General features: G+C 38.6%; 4 protein-coding genes across 6 annotated transcripts; 2 read left to right on the top strand and 2 right to left on the bottom strand.

The window, feature by feature from the left end:
* Nucleotides 1-8: 8 nt before the first annotated feature.
* LOC110049807 (large ribosomal subunit protein bL12m-like) lies at nt 9-2,418 on the top strand. 2 transcript variants are annotated; one of them, XM_020755635.2, is made up of 5 exons: nt 9-135; nt 236-401; nt 1,049-1,123; nt 1,557-1,688; nt 2,248-2,418. In XM_020755635.2, exons 1-5 carry the CDS (start codon nt 29-31, stop codon nt 2,365-2,367), a joined length of 600 nt encoding a protein of 199 aa, XP_020611294.2. In that variant the 5' UTR covers nt 9-28; the 3' UTR covers nt 2,368-2,418. The 2 variants fall into 2 exon arrangements, with proteins under 2 accessions (XP_020611294.2, XP_020611293.1); XM_020755634.2 differs by having other exon boundaries at nt 10-135; nt 209-401.
* A 4,264-nt stretch (nt 2,419-6,682) lies between these two features.
* LOC110049806 (HUWE1-associated protein modifying stress responses-like) lies at nt 6,683-9,257 on the bottom strand. Its single transcript, XM_020755633.2, has 3 exons — nt 8,927-9,257; nt 8,730-8,813; nt 6,683-7,377 (listed from the first exon to the last, which is right to left on the bottom strand). The coding sequence occupies exons 1-3, from the start codon at nt 9,123-9,125 to the stop codon at nt 6,896-6,898; spliced, it is 765 nt and encodes a 254-aa protein (XP_020611292.1). The 5' UTR covers nt 9,126-9,257; the 3' UTR covers nt 6,683-6,895.
* Nucleotides 9,258-10,513: 1,256 nt separating this feature from the next.
* LOC110051968 (trimethyllysine dioxygenase, mitochondrial-like) lies at nt 10,514-13,879 on the top strand. Of its 2 annotated transcripts, none has more exons than XM_089290515.1 (2): nt 10,514-12,224; nt 13,598-13,879. In XM_089290515.1, exons 1-2 carry the CDS (start codon nt 10,901-10,903, stop codon nt 13,618-13,620), a joined length of 1,347 nt encoding a protein of 448 aa, XP_089146641.1. In that variant the 5' UTR covers nt 10,514-10,900; the 3' UTR covers nt 13,621-13,879. The 2 variants fall into 2 exon arrangements, with proteins under 2 accessions (XP_089146641.1, XP_089146642.1); XM_089290516.1 differs by having other exon boundaries at nt 10,514-12,252.
* A 369-nt stretch (nt 13,880-14,248) lies between these two features.
* LOC110049881 (pre-mRNA splicing regulator USH1G-like) lies at nt 14,249-19,958 on the bottom strand. Its single transcript, XM_020755723.2, has 2 exons — nt 19,518-19,958; nt 14,249-17,843 (listed from the first exon to the last, which is right to left on the bottom strand). The coding sequence occupies exons 1-2, from the start codon at nt 19,679-19,681 to the stop codon at nt 16,610-16,612; spliced, it is 1,398 nt and encodes a 465-aa protein (XP_020611382.2). The 5' UTR covers nt 19,682-19,958; the 3' UTR covers nt 14,249-16,609.
* Nucleotides 19,959-21,273: the final 1,315 nt, after the last annotated feature.

Below are 21,273 nucleotides of genomic sequence, written 5' to 3'. Positions count from 1 at the left end.
CTCTTGTAAACGGACTACGATACTTCCCATGATGCACTTGGGAACATTCAACATGGCGGCCCGAGCAACAGCTAAGTCTCTTAGACTCTTAGCATCGTATAAAGCGACTTGCTATCGATCCTATAGCAGTATTAGGTACTATTTATCTCTAGAACATTTAAAGCAATGCAATGCTGTTTGATAACGTAAGTGACATGTTTATTTGTAGCTGTTCGTGGTGTGTTTCTCTTCAAAGATGGCGGATTCACACGCGCTTCAATTCTGCAGCCTACAATTCCACATTGTCGGCTCCGCAGCCAGATGATGCAGTGAAGGAGTACCCTGAAAAGATCACAAATATTGTAGATGAAATATCAAAACTGACACTTATAGAGGTTGCCGATCTGAATGAGTTACTGAAGGTAAGGAAGGTTTTTTTGTAGGCAACATCCAACCAGGACATTAAAAAAATCGATAATTCCGATACTCGATAACAATCGATAGTGATCGATAAAATCGATAGTGATCGATAAAATCGCTAGTGATTGATCGAGTAATATCGAAGATCGATCCTCAATATTTTTGCGCTCATTGATTTTAATCAATTACAATCAAAAACGATCAATTTCATTTAAACACCATCAATTTCCGTAATCGTTGGATGTTGTCCTTCAGTAGCATTTTAAATGAATTTTAACCATCAATTTCTGTTGAAAACTATCGATCGATGTGTTGCATCCTATATATATTCGTGACATCCACCCTGTAGCACCTGCGATAAACACACTTGCCAATAACTGTTTCTCTTTTGGATGTGGACTGGTTTACATAACAGAAATTCAGGAAAAAAAAACGTTCAAGTGAACTACTTATGTGAAAACCTCGGCATTAAAAGCCACGTTTGGAAATTCCAAAAGTGACAACAGTGCTTGGTCAGGTGACTTTTAGTAGTTTGCTATTTTAAGGTTTCCTTTGGAAATGCTCAATGTCAAAATTAAGGTTCTTTTAGCACCTCCTTGTCTGTGCTTTCCTTGGACACCTGTGATAAATGTTCCCTTCTGTTTTTCAGAAAACGCTGAAAATTGAGGGTGCTACCATGATGCCAATGATGGGTGGCATGCCCATGGCGGCTGCACCTGCTCAGGTGAGCTGTTAAATTTAAATCACAATAAATTTGTTCAAGGGAGACATCAGTCTGGGACTCAAAGAGAAATAAACTCTCCATTTACATGTGCCATTTACAAGAGAATGCATAGGTTTAGTATTTTATTCTCATAGTGGTGACAAGTAATTGCTGTGTTTAGTCTCACATATTCATCTACAAATGTATCAATAATGTGGCAAAGTGTGTCGACCAATGTGTTGGCCAAAACTGGGTTGGTGGGATCAGATTCTTTTCTGTTACCCAAATTAAGTAAATTGCATTCTATTGAGTCCTACAGACTACGACAAGCCCCTAGTCAGACTGCTTGCAGTCACCCCCCCCCCCCCCCGCTCCCCTAATATTTATTTTCTTAGTGAATTATCCCTGCTACCCACAATCATTTGTTTTAGTGTACAACCATTTTATATTTTAGGAGGAAGAAGCTGAGACAGAGAGGGCAGAACCAACAGAATTTACAGTTAAATTAACCCAGTTTGATGCTGCAAGCAAAGTAAAGCTCATAAAGGAAATCAAGAATCTTGTACCTGGACTTAACTTGGTTCAGGTTAGTAGAAAAGTCACAATCCTGTTGTAAGTCAATACAAGTCTTACAATCATCTTACTGTTTGTTGTGTTCTTGGATCACATTTTATTGAGATCAAAACTTTTACAAAACTGCCACTGGTTTTGGTTTATTTGGTTGAGAGGTTCCTTGTTGTAGACTTTTGTCATTAATTTTTTTTTTTGGATTGAACCAATTGTCTTAATTTGTTAGTTGAATGAGATTTTTACATTTAAATTTGTATATTAATTGTTTGCCACACATACAGTTAGGCAGGAACTGCTATGATTTTGTTTTCAAGTGATGGTTTGAAAAGAATAGTTGAAAATGTGTTCTACTTGGAAACTTCAACCAAAGTAACTGTTTCAACCTGTGCTTGATGGAAGGCAAAAAAGTTGATCAAAATAAGTTAACTGAAATAAAAGCGTACATGTGATATTTTAAGTTCTCAACTAAGAGCTAGTGAATTTCTTGGATGTTGCATTGTTCAGACTTCTTATAGAAGACAGCTTAAATAACGTGTGCTTCTCATCTTGTTATTATTATATTTTCATCTTTTCAGGCCAAAAAATTTGTCGAATCTCTACCTCAGAATGTGAAGGAGAAAGTAAGCAAAGAGGAAGCTGATGAAATGAAAAAGGTTTTAGAGGCAGTTGGAGGAACAGTTGAAATAGGAGTTTGAAACATTGTACAGTTAACAAAATTTGGTATTAAAATTTACGTAGTTCTCACACATGTTCCTTTTCTTTTAATTTTATTAATAATTAAGAAGACTAAATTTTGCCCTGCTATGTTCTCTAAGGGCTGATTTAGACTGACAGTGTACAACTTTGTTTTGGAGGCGCTGTGGCCTCATGGTTTGTGTACTTGGCTCTGAATCGAGTGGTTTGGATTTGACAAGCTAACAACAACTCTACAAAATGAATGTTGTGGAATTCTGATTATAAGAACTGGGCTTGCTTATGCAACAATGTACATGCAAGTAAGTGAGGGAAGTTTGCCATCACCATATTGAAATAAAATTATCTACAAGGGGTTTTGGGTGAGCTTATAAAAAGGGTTCTGTGTCAAGGTTTATAGGTGGTAAGAAGAAATGTTTCAATATAAGCTAATAAAAGATAACTTGAGACTAACATACAGCAGTATCAAAATTTGCAGGTGCAGATCTGGGATGAGTGGTGACTGTTTTCCGAAACAATGAGTGCCTTCTAGAGAGGTCTAGGGCCATACTCTCTCTTAAATGCACAAGTTAGGAAACTGATATGATACACAGAGGTCCTTGTGTGGAGCCTCCTTATTATAGCAAATAGGTTTGATTTACAGGCCATAATAATTTGTGTTGCACTCTTGTGAGGGTCCAACATGAGTTTTGAAGGATGCAGAATGAGAGATAAACTGGAAGCTGGATGTGGGACAAAAATACTTTGGTGGGAGTGGGATTTGCTAATCAATGGGTGGAATACACAATAATTTTAAAATTGATGACAGGATACAGGATAAAAAACAGAAAATTACATGTCATGACTGTTATGGACCAGGATGGTGGGATTGAACTAAAGATAATGGCAGTATGCGGGATTGAAAAAGTCCATGTTAAACCCTCACTTGTCATGAGTTTGTCATGAGTTTGTTGTGCGTCAAAGTTTCATTATCTAAAATTGGCCCTGCTAATTCTAAGATGTTGAATACAAAGTTCTAGAGTTTGTTTCATGCCACGAGACAGAAGAAGCACTGCCACTGGTATAATGTGAATGTATTTGTTTTCCACAGTAATGCCAATTTTAGCAAGTTGTAGTTATTATTAAAGAAAATTATTTTTACTGGTGGTTGTCCTGTAAGATTGTTAAATATGATGTTGTAGTAGTGTCTAATCACCCCTGAGATAAACTGATGCTTCCTGTTTTGTACCTGAATGCATTCCAAAACAATAAAAGATTCTGCAGCCATGTTCTCATGCATCAAAATAAACTATTTTGACCACCAAATGGTTTAAATAGGGTTACTTCTACACTTTTTTTAATATAGATGCTCACTGAAAACTGTTCTTTCTCTGGTCAACCTTTATCATACATAAGGGGAGTTGCTATCCTGCAATGAAGTACTATTTAAAAGTCCCATAACAGAAATTCTCTGTAGCTCCTCTGGTGCATGCTTTGACACCGACTGAGACGAGAGATTGCAGTTTCTCTTTCAGATGGTCAAGTACAAGGAAGTGGTCTTGGTCTTTGTCACCCTCTTCTGTTTCCTTACTTGCACTTCTAAGACTACAAAGATCGGGGGAAAATAACCATTGAACATGAAACTGAGCTCATTACAACAGTACAGTTGAACCCCACTATTTTGAACTCTCAGGGGTAATGAAATTTTCTCCAAATTACATTTGGTACACATTTGATCTAGTTTAATTAAAGACTTAACACATCAATTACAAAGTAGGGATTTAACCTAGGTTTAATACAGACTACAGATTTGACCTAGTTGGAATACTGTTTTAACCTGAGAACAAATTTTACCTACAACATACATGCCTCAAACTTCTTGTACTGAATGGAACCTCTGTTTACACTGAAAATATGTGAAAAGAACAGCTCTGTGATCATAAGGTTTGAGATTTTTCTCCAGCTTTCCGGGCGCAAAAACTTTTTGGGACCTTCGAGAAACTGGCCTCAGGAGGCAATCAAGGTCCATAATATAATCACATCCCCTAAATAAACTAGGCCAATATCCAGCCACCCTGACTAAACGAAACCTTTTTTCCTCTTGATGGACACCAGAAGGCAATGAAAAGCCAGCAAGATAGGCCCATTAACCTGCTTGAGTAGCCAATCACAGGTTAGGAGTTTGTTCACTGTACCCTCTCACAGAGCTAGCCATGTAATGTTACCTCAACAGGTAGGGCTGGAGCAAAGGATCAAAGAAAGAAACAAGAAAATGAGCTGCAGTGGTATCCGCAGCTATTTTAATATGTATGTGATATAAGTGCCCAGAAAAAGACTCATTTCTGGGCACTTACCTCTGATATAGCATGAAACGACTAAATTGTTTTGTCCCAAGGCAAGGGACTGGAGGAACCAAGGTGGCTCATTTCTGTTGGCCACTTTTTCTCTGATAAAGCGTGAAGTGACTTCAGTATTGCTACTCCCCTAAATTAGAATACGGGTTGAAGTGATTCTCCAGTATTGCATTGTGCATCCTTACTGTGCATAATTTATGGCGTCATTAAGGTGGCCGAACACAGTTTTCACGTGCACTTTTGCTGATGCTTTTGCCCCCTCTTTTAATTTATAATTAAAGTTCTCATATGATAAATATTCATTGGACAAAGTCTGAACAAAAATCTATGTGGAGTTTTATTTCAGGGGAGTTACCTTAACTGTAACCAGTTATATGGTGGTGGGACAGAAATGTTTATGAAGGTATAGTGCTGCTGGAAACAGTGAACATCTAGTCTCCTCTTTCCTGTAGCAGAGACAGTGCAAACAAACTGATGGCCCACTCACTGTGGTATCACTTGCCTTCTGAGAGATGGGTAGGGTTAAGTCTGCATACGAGCCAAGTGGCCCATCAGGCCAGAGCTTATCCTGTTTCCTGTAGCATGAAACAACTAGGAGTATTTCTACTACCCATTGGATAGGACGCTAGCCCATAACAGGTTTACCCCCAGCATCAAGTTTGCCAGTACCCATTTATACACCTGGGTGGAGGGAGGCAGGCACTGCGAGAGTAAAGTATCTTGCCCAAGAACACGATGCGACGTCCCTGGCCAGGGCTCGAACCCAGACCACTCAATCTGGAGATGGGCGCACCAACCATGAGGCCACTGCCCTGAGGGGCCTTTTGGGTATAATCTGCAGCATCTACTCGTACGGATGGCACTATCGACTCAGGAATTCAATAACCAGTGAGTATTAACATCAGATAGAACCTTTCATCCAACTGCAGCAAATATGGTCAAAATAACGCTCGAAACAAGTACAATAATATTATAGAGCAATATTGTGTAGTTATTTTCACAGCAGAAAAACTGATTGAGAGGTTGACCCACCTGATTCAAAATCGTCAAACTCTCCCACTTTTGCCGATAAATCTATTGACTACGGCAGTTGAATAAACCTTTTATTAGATGTTTTGATGTGTAGTATCACTGGATATTTTTTACTCATTGTTTGTATTTTGACTCAGCCCATGGGTTCTTAATACAGCACAACTTGCAAAAATATATATTACTTATTAACCAAGAGTAAGGTCTTTATGGGAAAATCTCAAACCTTCCCATATTGACAGAGTGATAGCCAGGTCAATACAGCAAGGCCGAGGTTTGAGACCGGTAGAGACCGAACGTTCAAGGTTAATAAGTTGTTTATTACATGGCTTTTTGCTTTGGTTTTGCGAGCCCATAATTGGCCTGTGGACATTACGGGAGAATAATGCCATAGAATTAGCCAATCAGTGCATGTTATATCGGCTACAAACACAAGTAATATAATAAATATGAGTTATTGACTAAGCATGAGGTCAAGATGGTTGGATATTGGCCAAGTTCTTTTTTTGCGTGTTTATGGACTGAGACGGAGTCAAGGTCCACAATCATGTTAAAAAAAAAGAATGAGGCAAATATCCAGCCATCTTAACTGGACAAGCTTGGTCAATAAAGGATTTATTGTATGGAAAAAGAACACCATTTTCTTGCGGGATACGGCGGGATATCCAGAGTGGGCAAGATAGTGCCATCTTGCCCGGTTGGGTAGCCAATCACACCTAAGGATTTTGTTCATCTTGTCCACTCACCGAGCTAGCCGTATAATAAAGTGTGATACTACACACCAAAACATCTAATAAGATATATATTCTTGTGGATAGTGTTATCCAACCTTTCATCAAACTGGTTCTGGGTGGAGAGAGGCACTGTCAGAGTAAGAATCTGTATCTAAGAAATGTTTGACAACCAAGATGAAAAGTCAGCTATCGTAGAGGGAAAACAAGCACAACATTACAGGTTGCTTGACAATAAGGTTTTCACACTATATTTTTATAACTATTATCATTCATGTGGAACAGAGTACAGCTTAGTTAACAAACCTAACTGTACCAAAAGCTTAACAAAACAGAATTACATAGAAGAAAGTTTGTTCTCTTAGCATCACAGCATTTTATATCTATCTTACATATTTTCATTCGACAAAATTAATGGAGTTTCTATAACACTCTGTTTAGAAATAGCGATTTCGTTTGTGCGAAGGAGACTCCATAACTATGTCTGTTGAACAAGCGGAGCGCTTTCTTCCCTCTCTCACTTCTGTATCACCATAGTTTGCATCAGAGTGACTTCTACGACGAGGACTGTGATAAGAACCTAGGCCCCCTGCAGCAGCAAAGAAAGCAGCTGTGTTAAGCTCTGGTCGGACAGCAAAGGTATCCAAAGGTGCACCATAGCACTGTACACCAGTGTCAACAATATCGGAGTCCATTCCAGAGGGCAAAACCATTGAATTTGACCCTAAAGTTGTAGTTGAAGTGTTTCTCACTTCATGAGTCCGTCTGGGTGGTGAACGGCCAGCCAAATAAGACAACAGTTCCTCACGAAGGATAATTTTCTTTTTCTTCTTGGCCCAAGAAAGAACATCTTTACTACGTTTTTGATATCCAGACTGGTACCCCAAGTCCAAACCACGCTTGAAGGCATCAGCACCATCTGAAAGAAAAATTACGTAAATCAACAAACCAGTTACCATACATTTATACCTGAAGGTTAGGAAGACAAGCTAATGGTCCAGACACCACTTAAGATTATCATCCAAAAAAAGTTTCCTGCTAAAAGCACTGACTTTATAACTTCTGTAATTCATCATTTCTGTTACTATAGAATTGTTTTATCTATGTCAAAGTGGAATTTTATCAACCACTTATATTTTTCTCCACTGCTAGATGTTGCGAGAGGTAATTTTGCAAACACTTAGCTTACATGCTTACTCACAAAAAATACTGAGAAAAAAAGAGGACTACCCATACTTGTAACCTAAGGAATTACACAACAAAACTACTGCCTTAGAGAAAAACATACATGTAAGTGGCTTCTAAAATATTTTGCAACAAATAGGCCTGTTAATGAATGCAGCCCTGTGGCCTTAGCAATCATAAAAAGGTGGCACATTTAAGAAGAAATGGGAGGAGAAAAGGAAAGGACATAAGTTATTTTTAGACAACAGATTGCATCCTGAAATTTATGCCACTTTGAATGCCTGAAGTATAAAAAGATCGGTAAAGCTGTGTAAACAAAAACGTATGCAAACATATCATTATATGGTACGTTAAAAGTTATTTGGCAAAAGAGAATCATTTGGAGTCCGATTATCCAACAAAACTATTTTGCATTCCAGAAAAATGAACACCTATAATACTTCTTTAATATGTTTCCAAAACAATCAAACTAATATTAGATTCTTAGCAATTTCAAACACAAGAAGTTACTAGAAATGACTGAGATGAAAGAAATTTTATGCTGCAAAAGGTACTCCAACATCTCCCATGCCGATAATTTGCCATGATTAGAGCGCAGCAAATCGATTACAACGTCGTGCATAATTAGATAATTACGAAACGCATAAAAGTAAACGGGGTACAGAATAACTGCATAACTCAAACGTCACCTAGTATGAAATCTTTCTTAAAATTACCTTTACAATTTACATCTCAAACGCCTATACTAACCTGGAACATTCAAGGATACTTTAGAGATACAACTTGACGAGGTGTTTGAAGAAAGAAATCCTTCTTGTTTAATAAAAGGAAATCTTACTTACATTTCTCGGAACTTTTTTCGTTAAATTATTGTCGATGGAAAAAGGAACGAACGATGACAAAGGAAATCCACAGTACATAATTATCCTTTCATTGAACTTATGTTTATTCGTAATCGTAATTTATGGGAAAATTAAAATGCCGTTTCGAAAGAAATTGCGTATGAAGAAGACGAGTCGACCACGCGCTTGAAAATCTGGGATCACAGTTTAAACATGTAAAAATATATTGAAGGGAATACTATACCTTTGTACAGAAGAGTTATCGTGTTTGCAGTGTCTTGAAAAGGACTCCAGAGGCGATCACATGTTTGGTTGCGATTGTGACGTTCTGCGGAAAAAACACAATTGATGAAAGGGTTTGATGTCGTTGCAGTCGCAGAAACTTCGCCTGAACTTGACGGCAATAGTTGGCTTACAGGACCTTAAGGGCAAACACCTTACCTTTATAAAGTTGGGCACAGGCCGTTGCTGCATTTTGAAACAAATTCCTTAACCGCTGCAATGCTTGCTCTTTTTCAATAGCGGATCTCTCGTCAACGTCGGGTTGCGACTCTAGCTGTTCAATGCATTGCTTTTCCCAGTTTGTGAAGCCCCAAGGTTCATTTCCTCCTTCAAAATCGTCCCTGTCTCTTCCTTCCATTATTTTTAACAGTAAGATTGCTTTTACGCTTCTATAAAACTTCTAGCACGCAGGAAAAAACGTTACATCAATCTTCCAACCTCTGAACCCGCCGCTCAGGCACCGCCATGTTTTCTTCAAATGACGAACCCCAGAAGGAGTGGCCACAAAGCAGTCTTTGCCGACGATTTTAGCTGTGAGGAGTGAGGGGTGGGGGCGACTGGTGACAGGGGGAGATGGGTGAGAAGTCGGGAGAACAGCAATGCAGTTTTCTTTTGTAGCCACAATTTGCTGAGTGTTGCTCCTTCTCTGACTGCCAACTGTATTAGGGTTTTATATTGGTCTTGTAGTAAAATGATACTAAAATGTCTCTAAAAAATTACAAAATTTGCTATTGATTACAATTTAAAAACAAAAATCTTGTTTTTTGCATAGCAGAGTTTGAGCGGATAACGCCCTGAAGTTAATGTTATGTAAAACATTGTTCAGATATGGTTAAAGAAGGAAGGAATCATATAATGGTTGACTGGAAAGCGCCCCCAGAGAACCCACAGTCTCTTCCGGCGACCCATTGGACAAAGATGGGCCGATACCGTTTTTTTTTTACGATCGAAACCCCTGACCGGGTACGCCCGATACTGACGAAGTCGCTCGATACTGTGACGTCATTGAGTTAACTGGAATGTCACGTGATCTGTTTAGAACCATACTTTACTATTACTGAGGGCGAACAATATCGTTTGTTATACTGATCGCGGACTCCGTTAAAATGAGGTTGTTTACGTTCGTTAAATAGAGGTTTGAGCAAATGCTCATTTTACGGCCAGTTGCCTCGGACTGTAAATCCCGGAGCGGGGGGGGGGGGGGAGGGGGAGGGAGTGGAACTAATACAATACAATACAAATCTTTTAAGGAAAGACTCCCCTATAAAAAGGACGGGGTTACTCTTAGTACCTTTTAGGGGTTAAAAAGCGGTTTTCGTACCTCTTAGGAGGTTCACGTTCAGCCTCAAAAGGTCTAAACTGGGAGCTTTTGCGGTGCCTTTTAGGGTATTGAACAAGAAAAAACATGACAGAAGATAATGTGTTGCCTTAGAATTGTAACTCTTAACTCGTGAAAAGTTTTAAGCCACGCCCACAAAGCAGGATCTTTGTATCTCTTAGGGGTTCTTTCCAAAATCTCCGACGAGCAGCCCCATCTCTTTTAAATGAGAGTCCCCCGAGGGCCGGGGCTGTAAATGTTCCAGGAAATGTTGATTGTTTTTCAGTACCAAGAGAGGATGATATACTGAAGTACTCTATGGTTGTATCATTAACTCAGACAAACAAGTCAAAACAGTTTCAATCTAACTGCTTAGCCTTTTTTCCTCCCTTCCGATCCTTGGGCTGGCTGGCTGACTTGCCCAGTTCCCAGGCCTCGATATTTCGCCTCGGTCTAGCCTGAGTATCAGGCTTTTCTTACTCGCGGGGTAGGAGGAAGAAACACCCGGCAAAGTTTTCCCCCTACCCCTACTCTCTTGCTAAGAAAAGCCTGATACTCAGGTTAGTCTCGGTCAATCGTTTTTTAGGTCACGTGGTCCGGGACGTTCGTCTCAGATACGTCACCGAAATCAGTTGACCGTGAAGACCTGGGAAGAGAGGTCCCCTTCCCGCTTGTGTCGATGGGCAGAGCTTCGATGCTTTTCGGCCCATTCTTACTTCGATTGTGCAGGATTTAAGTAGTTTATTATCCAATTTCTTCCTTTTTGGCTTTCGGGAAGAGTGGAGAACCTTAGTAAGTGAAGAAGCAAAAGTATAATGTTGGTCTTAAGGCAATTAATTCCTAACCTTTCCAAAAGTGCATCGTGTCCTACGCAGGTGCCCCGAGGCCATAGAGGGGTGTTATCTTGGGGACAGACGTATAGTGCAATTTCAGCTTGCGTGCGATTAAGTGACATAACATTTCGTGGTAGCAGTCAGCAGTACAAAGAGAAGACGACTACGCCTTCACCTGTGGCGATCACTGAAGTGTTTACTGATAGTGAGGCCGTGAAGATCCGCTGGCAGGATGGAAGCAGCACAAAATTTCATAACATTTGGCTGCGTGATCATTGCCAGTGTAAGCAGTGTTACAACTATGACACACATCAGAAAGAGCTGAACATTTTAGACGTTCCACTTGATATTCAACCAGCAAATGTGGTCATTCATGACCAAAACAACCTGTCAATCAAGTGGCCAGACAGTCATGAAACAATTTATGATGCAGAATGGCTCAGAAAACACTCTTACACTGGAAGCACCAAACCACGAAACCACAAAGAAGAGCCGTTCTTGTGGGACAAGAAAATCATTGAATCAAACATGCCTTGTGGCTTTGATTTTGCCAAGGTTCTTTCTGACGATGATGAGCTTTTCACACTCTTTCAAGGAATTATAAGGTATGGCTTTGCATTTGTAGATAACACACCAACTGAAGTTGGTGCCATAGAAGAAGTGGCCACAAAGTTGAGTGGCTTTGTCAGGGAAACCCATTATGGTAAACTATGGGAATTTTCAAATGAGGTTTTGGAACATGCCGACACTGCTTACACAGCAGCCTACCTCCGTGGACACACAGACAGCACCTATTTCACAAATCCGGTTGCACTTCAGATGTTGCACTGCATTGGACATGAAGGAACTGGTGGGATGAATTTGCTGGTGGATGGCTTCTTTGCAGCAGAAAAGCTGAAGAAAGATGACAAGGACTCCTTTGATTTCCTTTCATCAACTACACTTCCTTTTCACTACAAATCCGAGAGCCTTCACTTGAAAGCTCATGGGCCAATAATTGAGCTTGATCCCTTTGATGGTGGTATTTCCCAGATAAGGTTTAATAATTATGATATGGAAACTTTGGATTGTCTCAAGTATGGCGATATTCCTCGATATTACAAAGCTTTGAAATCATTCACTGGTCTCGCGTGTGCCCCAGAGAATCAGTTTTGGTTCAAGTTAGTTCCTGGTTTGTTGCTGATCATGGGCAACTGGAGGGTACTGCATGGAAGATCCTCCTTTACGGGAAAAAGGACAATGCATGGCTGTTATCTTAATGGGGATGACTTCTTTGGAAAGTACAGGGCAAAAGCTGCTGCCCACAGTATGTGACTTTTTACGTGCATATTATGGTAATTCACTTCAATTCATCATTTTTTTCAAACAAAGTTACTAAACTCTACACTCTCAAAAATGGCTCACTGCACATTATTAATAAATACCTAAGCAAGATTCTTAACATCAAAAATGGTGATAATAGCATATTTACAGTCAAAACAGCTCAAGCATTCCTGCCAAGGGTGAATGAATGAGTTCATTATCGGAAATTTGATTTCCTTACTCATTTCAATGGTCAGTTATTTAAGTGAAGATTGGATTAATGAACAATACACTTATACCATATTTGGAATGCTGAGCACCAGGACTTCTCCCGTAGTGGTGGGAAAGATATCAAAGATGGTTGACATCGAAGCAAGTTTTATGGAAGGGACAGAAAAGGTCGGTTTGCATCAAGATACCGGACTATTTTTGAAGAGGTTCATTTTAAATAAAGTTCATTAATCCAATCAAAATTCGAGTATTGGATCGAGTCTTGTTTTGAATTTTCTACTCTTCACTTGAATAACAGACTATTGAAACGAGTAATGAAATCAAATCTCTGATAATGAACTTGTTCATTCACCCTTGGCAGGAACGCTTGAGCTGTTTTGACTGTAGTATAGTTCCAAGTCTGATATTTTTAGACAAAATGTCATATAGTTTGTCCTTCCATTATTAACTTAATATAGCCTTTGTTTCATTTTCATTCCTTTTATTTCCACTTATTTTATTCCTAACATATTACCATTATTACACAGCATACGTTGTATCGTAGACAGTAGGTCCACATCAGCCTACAGAGCTAAAAATAATTTTCGGACCGTGGCCGGTCATGTTCACTGGCCAAAGTAATTTTAGCTCGGTCACGTCTCATTTCTGACTGGTCAGGTATTTTATTCAGAATGAATAATGTGACCATGTCAACATGACATGACCGGTCAACATTACTGGCAAGTGAAGTTTTTGGCCAGTCAAGTCACCATTCTGGCTGGACATTGTCTGTTGACTGGCCATTATTTTGAGCCACAACCTACTATAACAAATAAAGTATGCATGTATGTGTGAATGTATCTAGTATGTGATCCAAAGATTGTTATTAATTTGATAAGATGCATTTGAACTTAGTATATTCATATAGTAAAGTAAACATGGATTTATGACTATTTTTATGAACATTCCAGAACTCAACGTTGCAACCACTGGGGTTGCCAATGCCACCAAACTTTTTTCACTGGTGACTAACATTTCACACTTTTTGTGAAATACTTTTCCTGGCGACTAAATCTGAAAATTTAGGGGCCAGCTGGCCCCCATTTCTTTCCCTGAAAGTTGAGCCCTGAATGGTGTGAGTTCAATTCATTTCTTTATCCCAAACAGGTGTTAAAGATATATTGGTCTAGGGAAAAACTGCTGATTTCGACTGAAAGTGCTTGTAGATCTGCTTGGTGAGACCAAGTTCAATAGTAAGAGTTCATTGTCATGTCCAACAAGGTGTTTGTGTCGTGAATGTTGGATAATATGTAGATGTTTTGAATCAGAGATAATTATTTGCCACGATTGTCGTGGATTTGTTTTTCTCTCTTTATCAGTTTCTGTTTCAATTATCTTTTTTTTCTAGCTAAGAGTTTTTCTATTTTGGTAATAAAGTGTGACAGTGTTGTGTTGTGTTGTGTTATCTTCAAGATCACAATTTGAGCATGCTACTAGTTGTACCTGGTTCGTGCAAGTATTATTCACAGGGTTTCACTGAAGCTGACATGGATTCCTAGTTTCAAGTATTAATTTACAACCTGGCTGGGCTGCAAAAACTAGCTTAAGGCTATAAAATAACTGGCAAGAGGGTCCAACCCTTCTGCCTGTCATTCTCTCATGGTGGATCATTACCAAATTAAAATTCTAATCTGATCATCGCACACCGTGTGATGTAACAGGTCACTGTAAATATGAGATAATTGTTAATCTGTAAGTTTCTTTCAATCAAGGCAAATAGACAGGAAAGGCGCATTACAACTCCTAATTCAAAATGTGTGTAAATTAAATTTGTTACCTTTATTGTTTGCAAATATAATAAAATAATATATATTATATTATAAATATTTATTACTATATCATATATTTATAACAAATATATATTATATAATAATACATGCAATGTAGTATAGAGAACAAATTACAATGACATTAAATAACTCGGCTCTATCAGTCTAGTCCAAAACTTTAAAGGAACTTCATAAGACAGTAATATGCAATAATTACAATTTTGTCCTGCATTTGTTGTAAAGCTTGTATTGTTATCTATCAACTGTGGCACAGAACACCCAAACAATCAGATTAATAAGGTTCTTTGCAATTAAATTTTATCCAGACAGACAGACAGACAGACAGACAGACAGACAGACAGACAGACAGTCAGACTGACAGATTAAGACTTAATTTATCCCTGAGCAATTGGGGCTTGTTAGGTGCATTACTTAAACAGCTTGTGAGTTAAGTTAAAAGACAAAAAAAATATTTAGCTAAAGATTCTGCAACTGACCTTCAGCTAATGTCCCTCCATAAAAGACGGCATTATTTAAACAAATTCTACCATCTGAAATTAACAGTTTCATCAAGGTGCATGAATACTGGCCATGAATATTGCAAACAGGGCATTATTAATAGCTCTGAATACCATTTCTACCATATAGGTTCTAAGGATCCTGGAGTAAATCCTCCAGATACTTTTTTCCATGCATATTAGCAAGGCTAACAGAAAGAACTTAATAGCTTAAAAAAGTGATAGTAACAATGGCATTGTGTATTGTAATGAACACATTAAATAAAATAAAATAAAAGACTTTATTTAACCTGAAAGGCCAATCAGTGATCACTGGATCGCTAGTATTAACTGGTGATCAGCATTTGCATATAAAATACAGCTATTCATAAAATTGTACTTTAAAAAGAAAACAAGAAGATATATATACTAAACATTTACATTAAAAATTACAACCATTCTGGAGATTATGTAAAAACAAGCATTTAAAAAGAAGAGCAACAACAACAAACAAACAAGCAAAAAATTGAACCTAATTTACAGTACATACATGATTGATACGGTCTTGATCCATAAAATGCTTAAAAATATGTGTTTTAAACTTAGAAAGAGTTTAATTCTCTGATCTCTCTTGGTAATCCGTTCCATTCTCGTGCAGCGTCACACTTGAAAGTAGGACTGACCCATTTTCGTTTTAGTTGGTGTGACGTTTCAAAGTGTTGAGTCTTCAAGTATTCTTCCATGCAGATCAGACCTCTTAACAAGATATTCCTCTAACTGGTGCGGACAGTGAACATTGTGTATGATCTTAAACGCTAATTGTAGCTTCAAACACCGCCGTCTATCTAAGGATAGCAGATATAGCCTGTTACGCATATCCTGTGAGCACATGCTGCGATTTGCAGCAAAAATAATACGCATGGCAATCTGATCTTGTGTGTTACAGCCAGGGCTGTAGCCAGTATGAGTCAAACCGAGACACTTGCCATGGTCATTTTTTTATATTGTTGGTTTTCTTTTTGAGGGAAGAAATTAAAACACTGCTAAGTACCTAGGAAGAGAATTAAACCATGGACTTTGCCTCAAACAATTTTTCTCTGGCTACAGCCCTGTCAGCAGTCTTAATGATTGAGAGTTCTTACACAAACTTGGGCAATCCAAATGAAACGATCCCCAGTTTCTCAGCTTGCTCTTTGAGCAATACATTTATGTCACTATAATGTTATAACCATGCAGTGATTTTCACCAGTCCCCTATAGAATTTTCTCACTAGAAACGATTAATTAATGATAAATTAAATTGATCTCCTTCAAGACTTCTGTAGTTTGAATTTTCCCAAAGTTTAGCACAGTTTGCCAGCTGGCCACTTCTGACAATTCTGGCTTCATGTTATTCATTTATTTCTCTCAACTTTTTTTTTAAGTATACAGGCATTGAAATTTAATAGCTGTAAGCCAGTATTTATTATTATCAATTTGTGTCCATGTTGCCTGTAAGCATTCAGAACTGAAGGGCTGGTCTAAGCATAATTACCACCTTAGGCCAAATCTTTGGTCCTTTTTGCTGTCTTCAAAATTTTAACCAAACCAGGAAAGAAAGTCTGGTAACCATTTTTCAACAACTTGAAGGCTCCCTGCAGCCATAACCAATATGTGTGCTGAGAACTGGATAAAAACAGCTCTTACTTAGTGTAGATGACACAGTTAATGTAACACAATACAGAACGAAAGATCAAAAGAATGAGGAAAACAATAGATAATTTTGTGATCGCATGAGGCAGTGTTCTATTGCGACATGTTCTGTGTCTTCTACACCAATAAGGGGCCATAAAAATTGCATAGATTTTTATGTAATTATATCTTAGAGTCTGTCATTGGTCCTGGATGATTTATTACCACATTTCTTTTCTTGACGGCATCCAGGATTTTTCTTCTTGGGCCAAGAGGAAGGCCTATGTCTTTTAGGTCGTAATCAGTACATAATGCCAAAGTACTCAGATCAATGCTTTCTCTGATCAACAATGTGGTAAACTGTTCCAAATTGAGGGAAGCCATAAAGGTAACCAGTGTTTTACTGGCTGTGTTTTCTGTTGCCATGTCTGACTGAGAGTATATATCATCCTCAAAATCAATAGATTTCAAACTGCCAATGTCATTGAATGATGAGCTTAATTGGCTACTTAAGCTGGTGTGTTGACTACTGTGGCTAGTTCGGCTTGCCACACTGCCATTTTTCATCTTGGCAGAACTTTTTGGCACATAATGAACGTGTGTTGTGACGTTGCCTTTGTCATCAAATTTTTTGACCACATGTCCAAATGCCAAGTCTGAGTATTCCACTTCGTGAGGATCAACAGACTCAGAGGCTAAACTCTGATGTTGATTTTCAACTATTTTGGACTCCAGCTGATCCAATAGAGAAGGTGAACTTTGTGACATGCTGTGGACTAAGCCGGCTTCCTCTAGTGACTTTCGACTGACCATTCTGGGCTCCTCATCAGAGCTACGCATTGAACTGAATTTTGATCTTAACGCACCCATTACTCTTTTATTTTTAGAACCAAATTGAAAAGTTTCTGATGAGTAAGATTTCATGCTTTTCTGGTCAGACATTTTTGGAGACTGACTAGTGCTGGTTAATTCTGAGAATGGTTTTTCAGTTTTTCGATGAGAAAATGACATCCTATTTCCATTCCTCGAATCTTTCCTATTATAATCATTTTCTGATTTGCTCCTTGCCCTTAGTGTTTCCTTTGCAACTTTCTTCTCATAAGCATTGTCTCTAGATTGAATACTTTTGTCTTGCTTTTTTATCCTTTTCATCATGTCTTTCTTGGCCTGTCTTCTATGCCTGTCTACTTCTTCCTTATTGCGCATCGTGTAAATGGAAATGAGGCCATCTAGATGACGCACACATTCCATGCGTCCATGGAGTGCAGCTTCTTCCAGAGGAGTTCGTCCATTATTGTCAAGAGCCCAGATGTTGGCACCAAAGTTAGTGAGGAAGCTCAAGCAGTTGAGTTGTCCACAACTAGCAGCTAAGTGAACTGCGGTTGCACCATCTTGGTTTGGCCTGTCGGGCTCTCCTCTAAAAAAAGAATTATGATAAACTTTTTAAGAGAGATTTTTGTAGAGGGTATCACTTTTTACAGTTTCACTTGTTTAATGTATTTCATGAAGACCTGAGTGGTACCTTTTGAGTGCTAGTATTACTGACATATTTGTGTTGTGTTGAAATGAAATACTACATAGATACTTTAGATAGATGATCCCACTCTCATGATCAGCTACTCTCGATGCAAAGGCAGTTTTTGTACTCCCCTCCCACAAGTACAATTGGGTAACAGTAAACTGTCAGTGCGACCTTCAAAAATGTAGGTGGGGGGTGGGGGGCCTACACGCTCTGACTTAGAGCGTCTCATTTAGTGTGAGTAACAATACTTGTCTAAAGTTACTTTGTGCTACCAGACATATGGTGAGGCTAAGCCCCACCAGCTAAACCCTTACCATTTGGAAAAAAATAATTACTGGCTGCTAGTTTAAAGTACAATCACACTGGTATATCAAACATGTATAAGACTCTTAGTATTCACTGTATGCAACAGTCTAGAGCATCTAATTTATTGGGAGTAAAGACAACTCTAGTTTCGGCTTCGTGTTAAAAGACTGGAAGTGCGGACAACTTAGTTAAGGCAACGCCCCATTTTTAAGTGCAGACTTAACTACTAACTGTGAAGTAGTTTAAGATCAACTAAAATAATGTTCTTGACCTTTCAAATGGCTTCTTCAATGAAATGTGAAAAACAACAATTTATAGTAACAATAGAGGCACTTAAAAGTTGAAACCCCATGATCCATAACGTTTAATAAGAAACGACAGGAATTTGAATCATCAGAACACGCAATGTAAAATGAAAGACTTACTTTAATAAATATGACATTTTAAACTGCTTCAGCTGCAACTTCCAGAGGCAGCGAGGGACAAGGAAAATTATCTTTCGATTTTATTTAACGATTTTTTTTTCCCGATTCTTCCAAAGCTGAATTATCACTTCAATTTGCCTCACTAGTTCCCACGATCTCCCTGACAGCAGAATAACTGCGAAACAGAAAGATGGCTTCACCGGCGTAAACAATTCTGGTTCAGTATGCATAAAAAGATAATTTAAGGGAAGGTATAGTAAAACTCCCATTGAGATCGTGAATAACTTAAGCGTAAGTTCCTTTACTAACTGTGTAAACTGATGAATAATCAAGGTGTTAACAAAATTTATCTACAACATGTTTACAGCTTGAACACGTACAAAATTTCGCGGAAAATCCGTTCTCCTGATAAGTTAACGTTCTGATACACATAAAATAATCATTTTGCAATAAAATAATCTATGTAGAACAAATGGTCTTTGGAAATGGCTGTCCCCTGCTAATCAAGATCTTCGTCTCCTAAATTTTCGTGTGGAACATTCAATTTTAATTCACGCACACGAATATTAAACAATAAGATACTAGGCGGAATACATTTTCTTTTTCATTTTCTTAAATCTTACATTTTCACCGCAAATTTTTTTGAGCCAGATAAGGCAGGTGCTAACTTTAAGCTTTTCATTTTCCCTTATTCCTACATTCTCAAACAAAATAAAAGCTCAAATTAACACGGTTAAGAAACCGTCCTTTGTATCGCTTACATAAAGAACAATATTCGGGAAGCGAATCGAATTTATTTTTCGCCAAATTATGGACGCCTTAATTTGCACAGACCTACCCCTTTCCTACCAGCAGTCGAAGCGCCTCAACATTTCCACAACTCGCGGTGTAATGCACTGGTGACATTCCATCTTCATCTCTTCGATTTGCATCCCGCTTGGTTGCTGTTCTAAGAAGCTCAAGAACACTATCGCGAGCCGCTTTGTGATACAAATCACCCATCACTTCAAGCTGGCCAGGGCGATCGAAGCATTCAAGGCATTTCCCTCGCGTTTGGGTAATATGAGACCGCCTAGTAAATATCCGCTTACCCAAATGGCCTTCTTCTAACACCGAACTGTTGTGTGTTCGTTTCCTGCTGGTCAGCAAAGGTAACTCCAATGAATCCCACAATGCTTTGGGAAACTACTATACGGGTATTGTCTTGAATACTCAGTCCCGCAAATTTCCGCTTTCTCCAGTCGCCGGCCAATTTTTTTTACAACTCGTGGATGTTCGAGGTTCCTGATATTTTTGGCAATCTAGTGACATATTATCTCTGGTTCCTGAAGACATTTTTTGAGTCTTTTATTCCTCTCAGCGTGCTTGAAATGCTTAGTTTGAGCGGAAAATCTAGCCTTATAAACGACTTGACGAGACAGGCGGAATTCAGAACCATAAATATCTTTTAATATCTTGTACATGCACATCTCGATTGTCTCTCGACTGAGGTATCTCGCAGTCCTAATAAAACGAACTATTATATTTTTTGTAAGCCATTAATCCAGTCGCAATCTCAAAATGTGAATTCTCCTTTCCAATTTCAAGACTTCCCCCCTTCTGTTAGTTATGGGAATTTGCTAATGCATAAACTGTCGTACCGCCATGGCATACCCAACCCACTCCGCCCAAACACACGAGCAGAGAAGAAACGCGAAAGTATAAAACAACCAGGAAACAGATTTGCTTATGTAGCAACTATCCAGCTAACTAGTGGGTTGTTTGCGATACAATGATTCTAAAACAATGGTGGAAGACTAGAGTTAATAATTCTTATCAGAGTTATTTTCCGTCGAGCAGATGGTGCAGTACTCTGATAAATTATACGCAGGGTTACACATGTAAGTGGCGGGGTGCGTAATCCCCCCCCCCCCCCGAAACAATCTCTTCGTCCATAACTATCTCCACTCACATTATCTCATAATTATGGCCCTTAAAAAAACAGTTCTTCATGATTTATTCAGATGTAAATAATTAGTCTATTTCAAATAATAAATGTCATCTTCATCAAGTTTCGTCGCCGCTTTTATATGTCCACAAAGCTTTTGTCCAGTTGATCTGGCGGTTCCACAACACGGCCATCGTTTACGAGAAACGCCTCTCCAACTGCACGATGCAACTGTGTCATGCATGGCGACATTTCATATTCTTTAGATGCATTAAATATTTAAAACTCGATCAACTACTGGAGAAAAACAAGTACGAATGACTAAGCTGCGGGCCTAAAAGCTAGTCTCTGTTTTCCGGTTTTGGCCACTAGTTGGCAAAACAAACTTTCAAGTTGTGTGTTAATCGACACGTGTTTCAGGAGGCTTCACACTGTCATATTGAAAAGAGGTTTGCCTCAGAGTGTACTATCACCGATACAAAGTACAAGAAAAAAGGAAACATTGAAAAACAGAAGTGCGATTTTTCATAACGTTCAAGGCGGATTAACCTAATCTGACTTGCTCTCGGTAACAGTGGAGTGAATTTCTCAAACCCACTGTTTGCAAGCATGGTTATCTCCGCTGTTCTTCAAGACAAGGTGGACTTCATTTTCACAGCAGAAATGT

This window comes from Orbicella faveolata, unplaced genomic scaffold (assembly GCF_042242905.1).
Source record: "Orbicella faveolata isolate gen_17 unplaced genomic scaffold, um_ofav_v1 contig_2, whole genome shotgun sequence".
NCBI lineage: Eukaryota > Metazoa > Cnidaria > Anthozoa > Scleractinia > Merulinidae > Orbicella > Orbicella faveolata.
The sequence above is the reverse complement of the archived record's forward strand: the minus strand, read 5'-3'. Positions and strand labels throughout refer to the sequence as shown.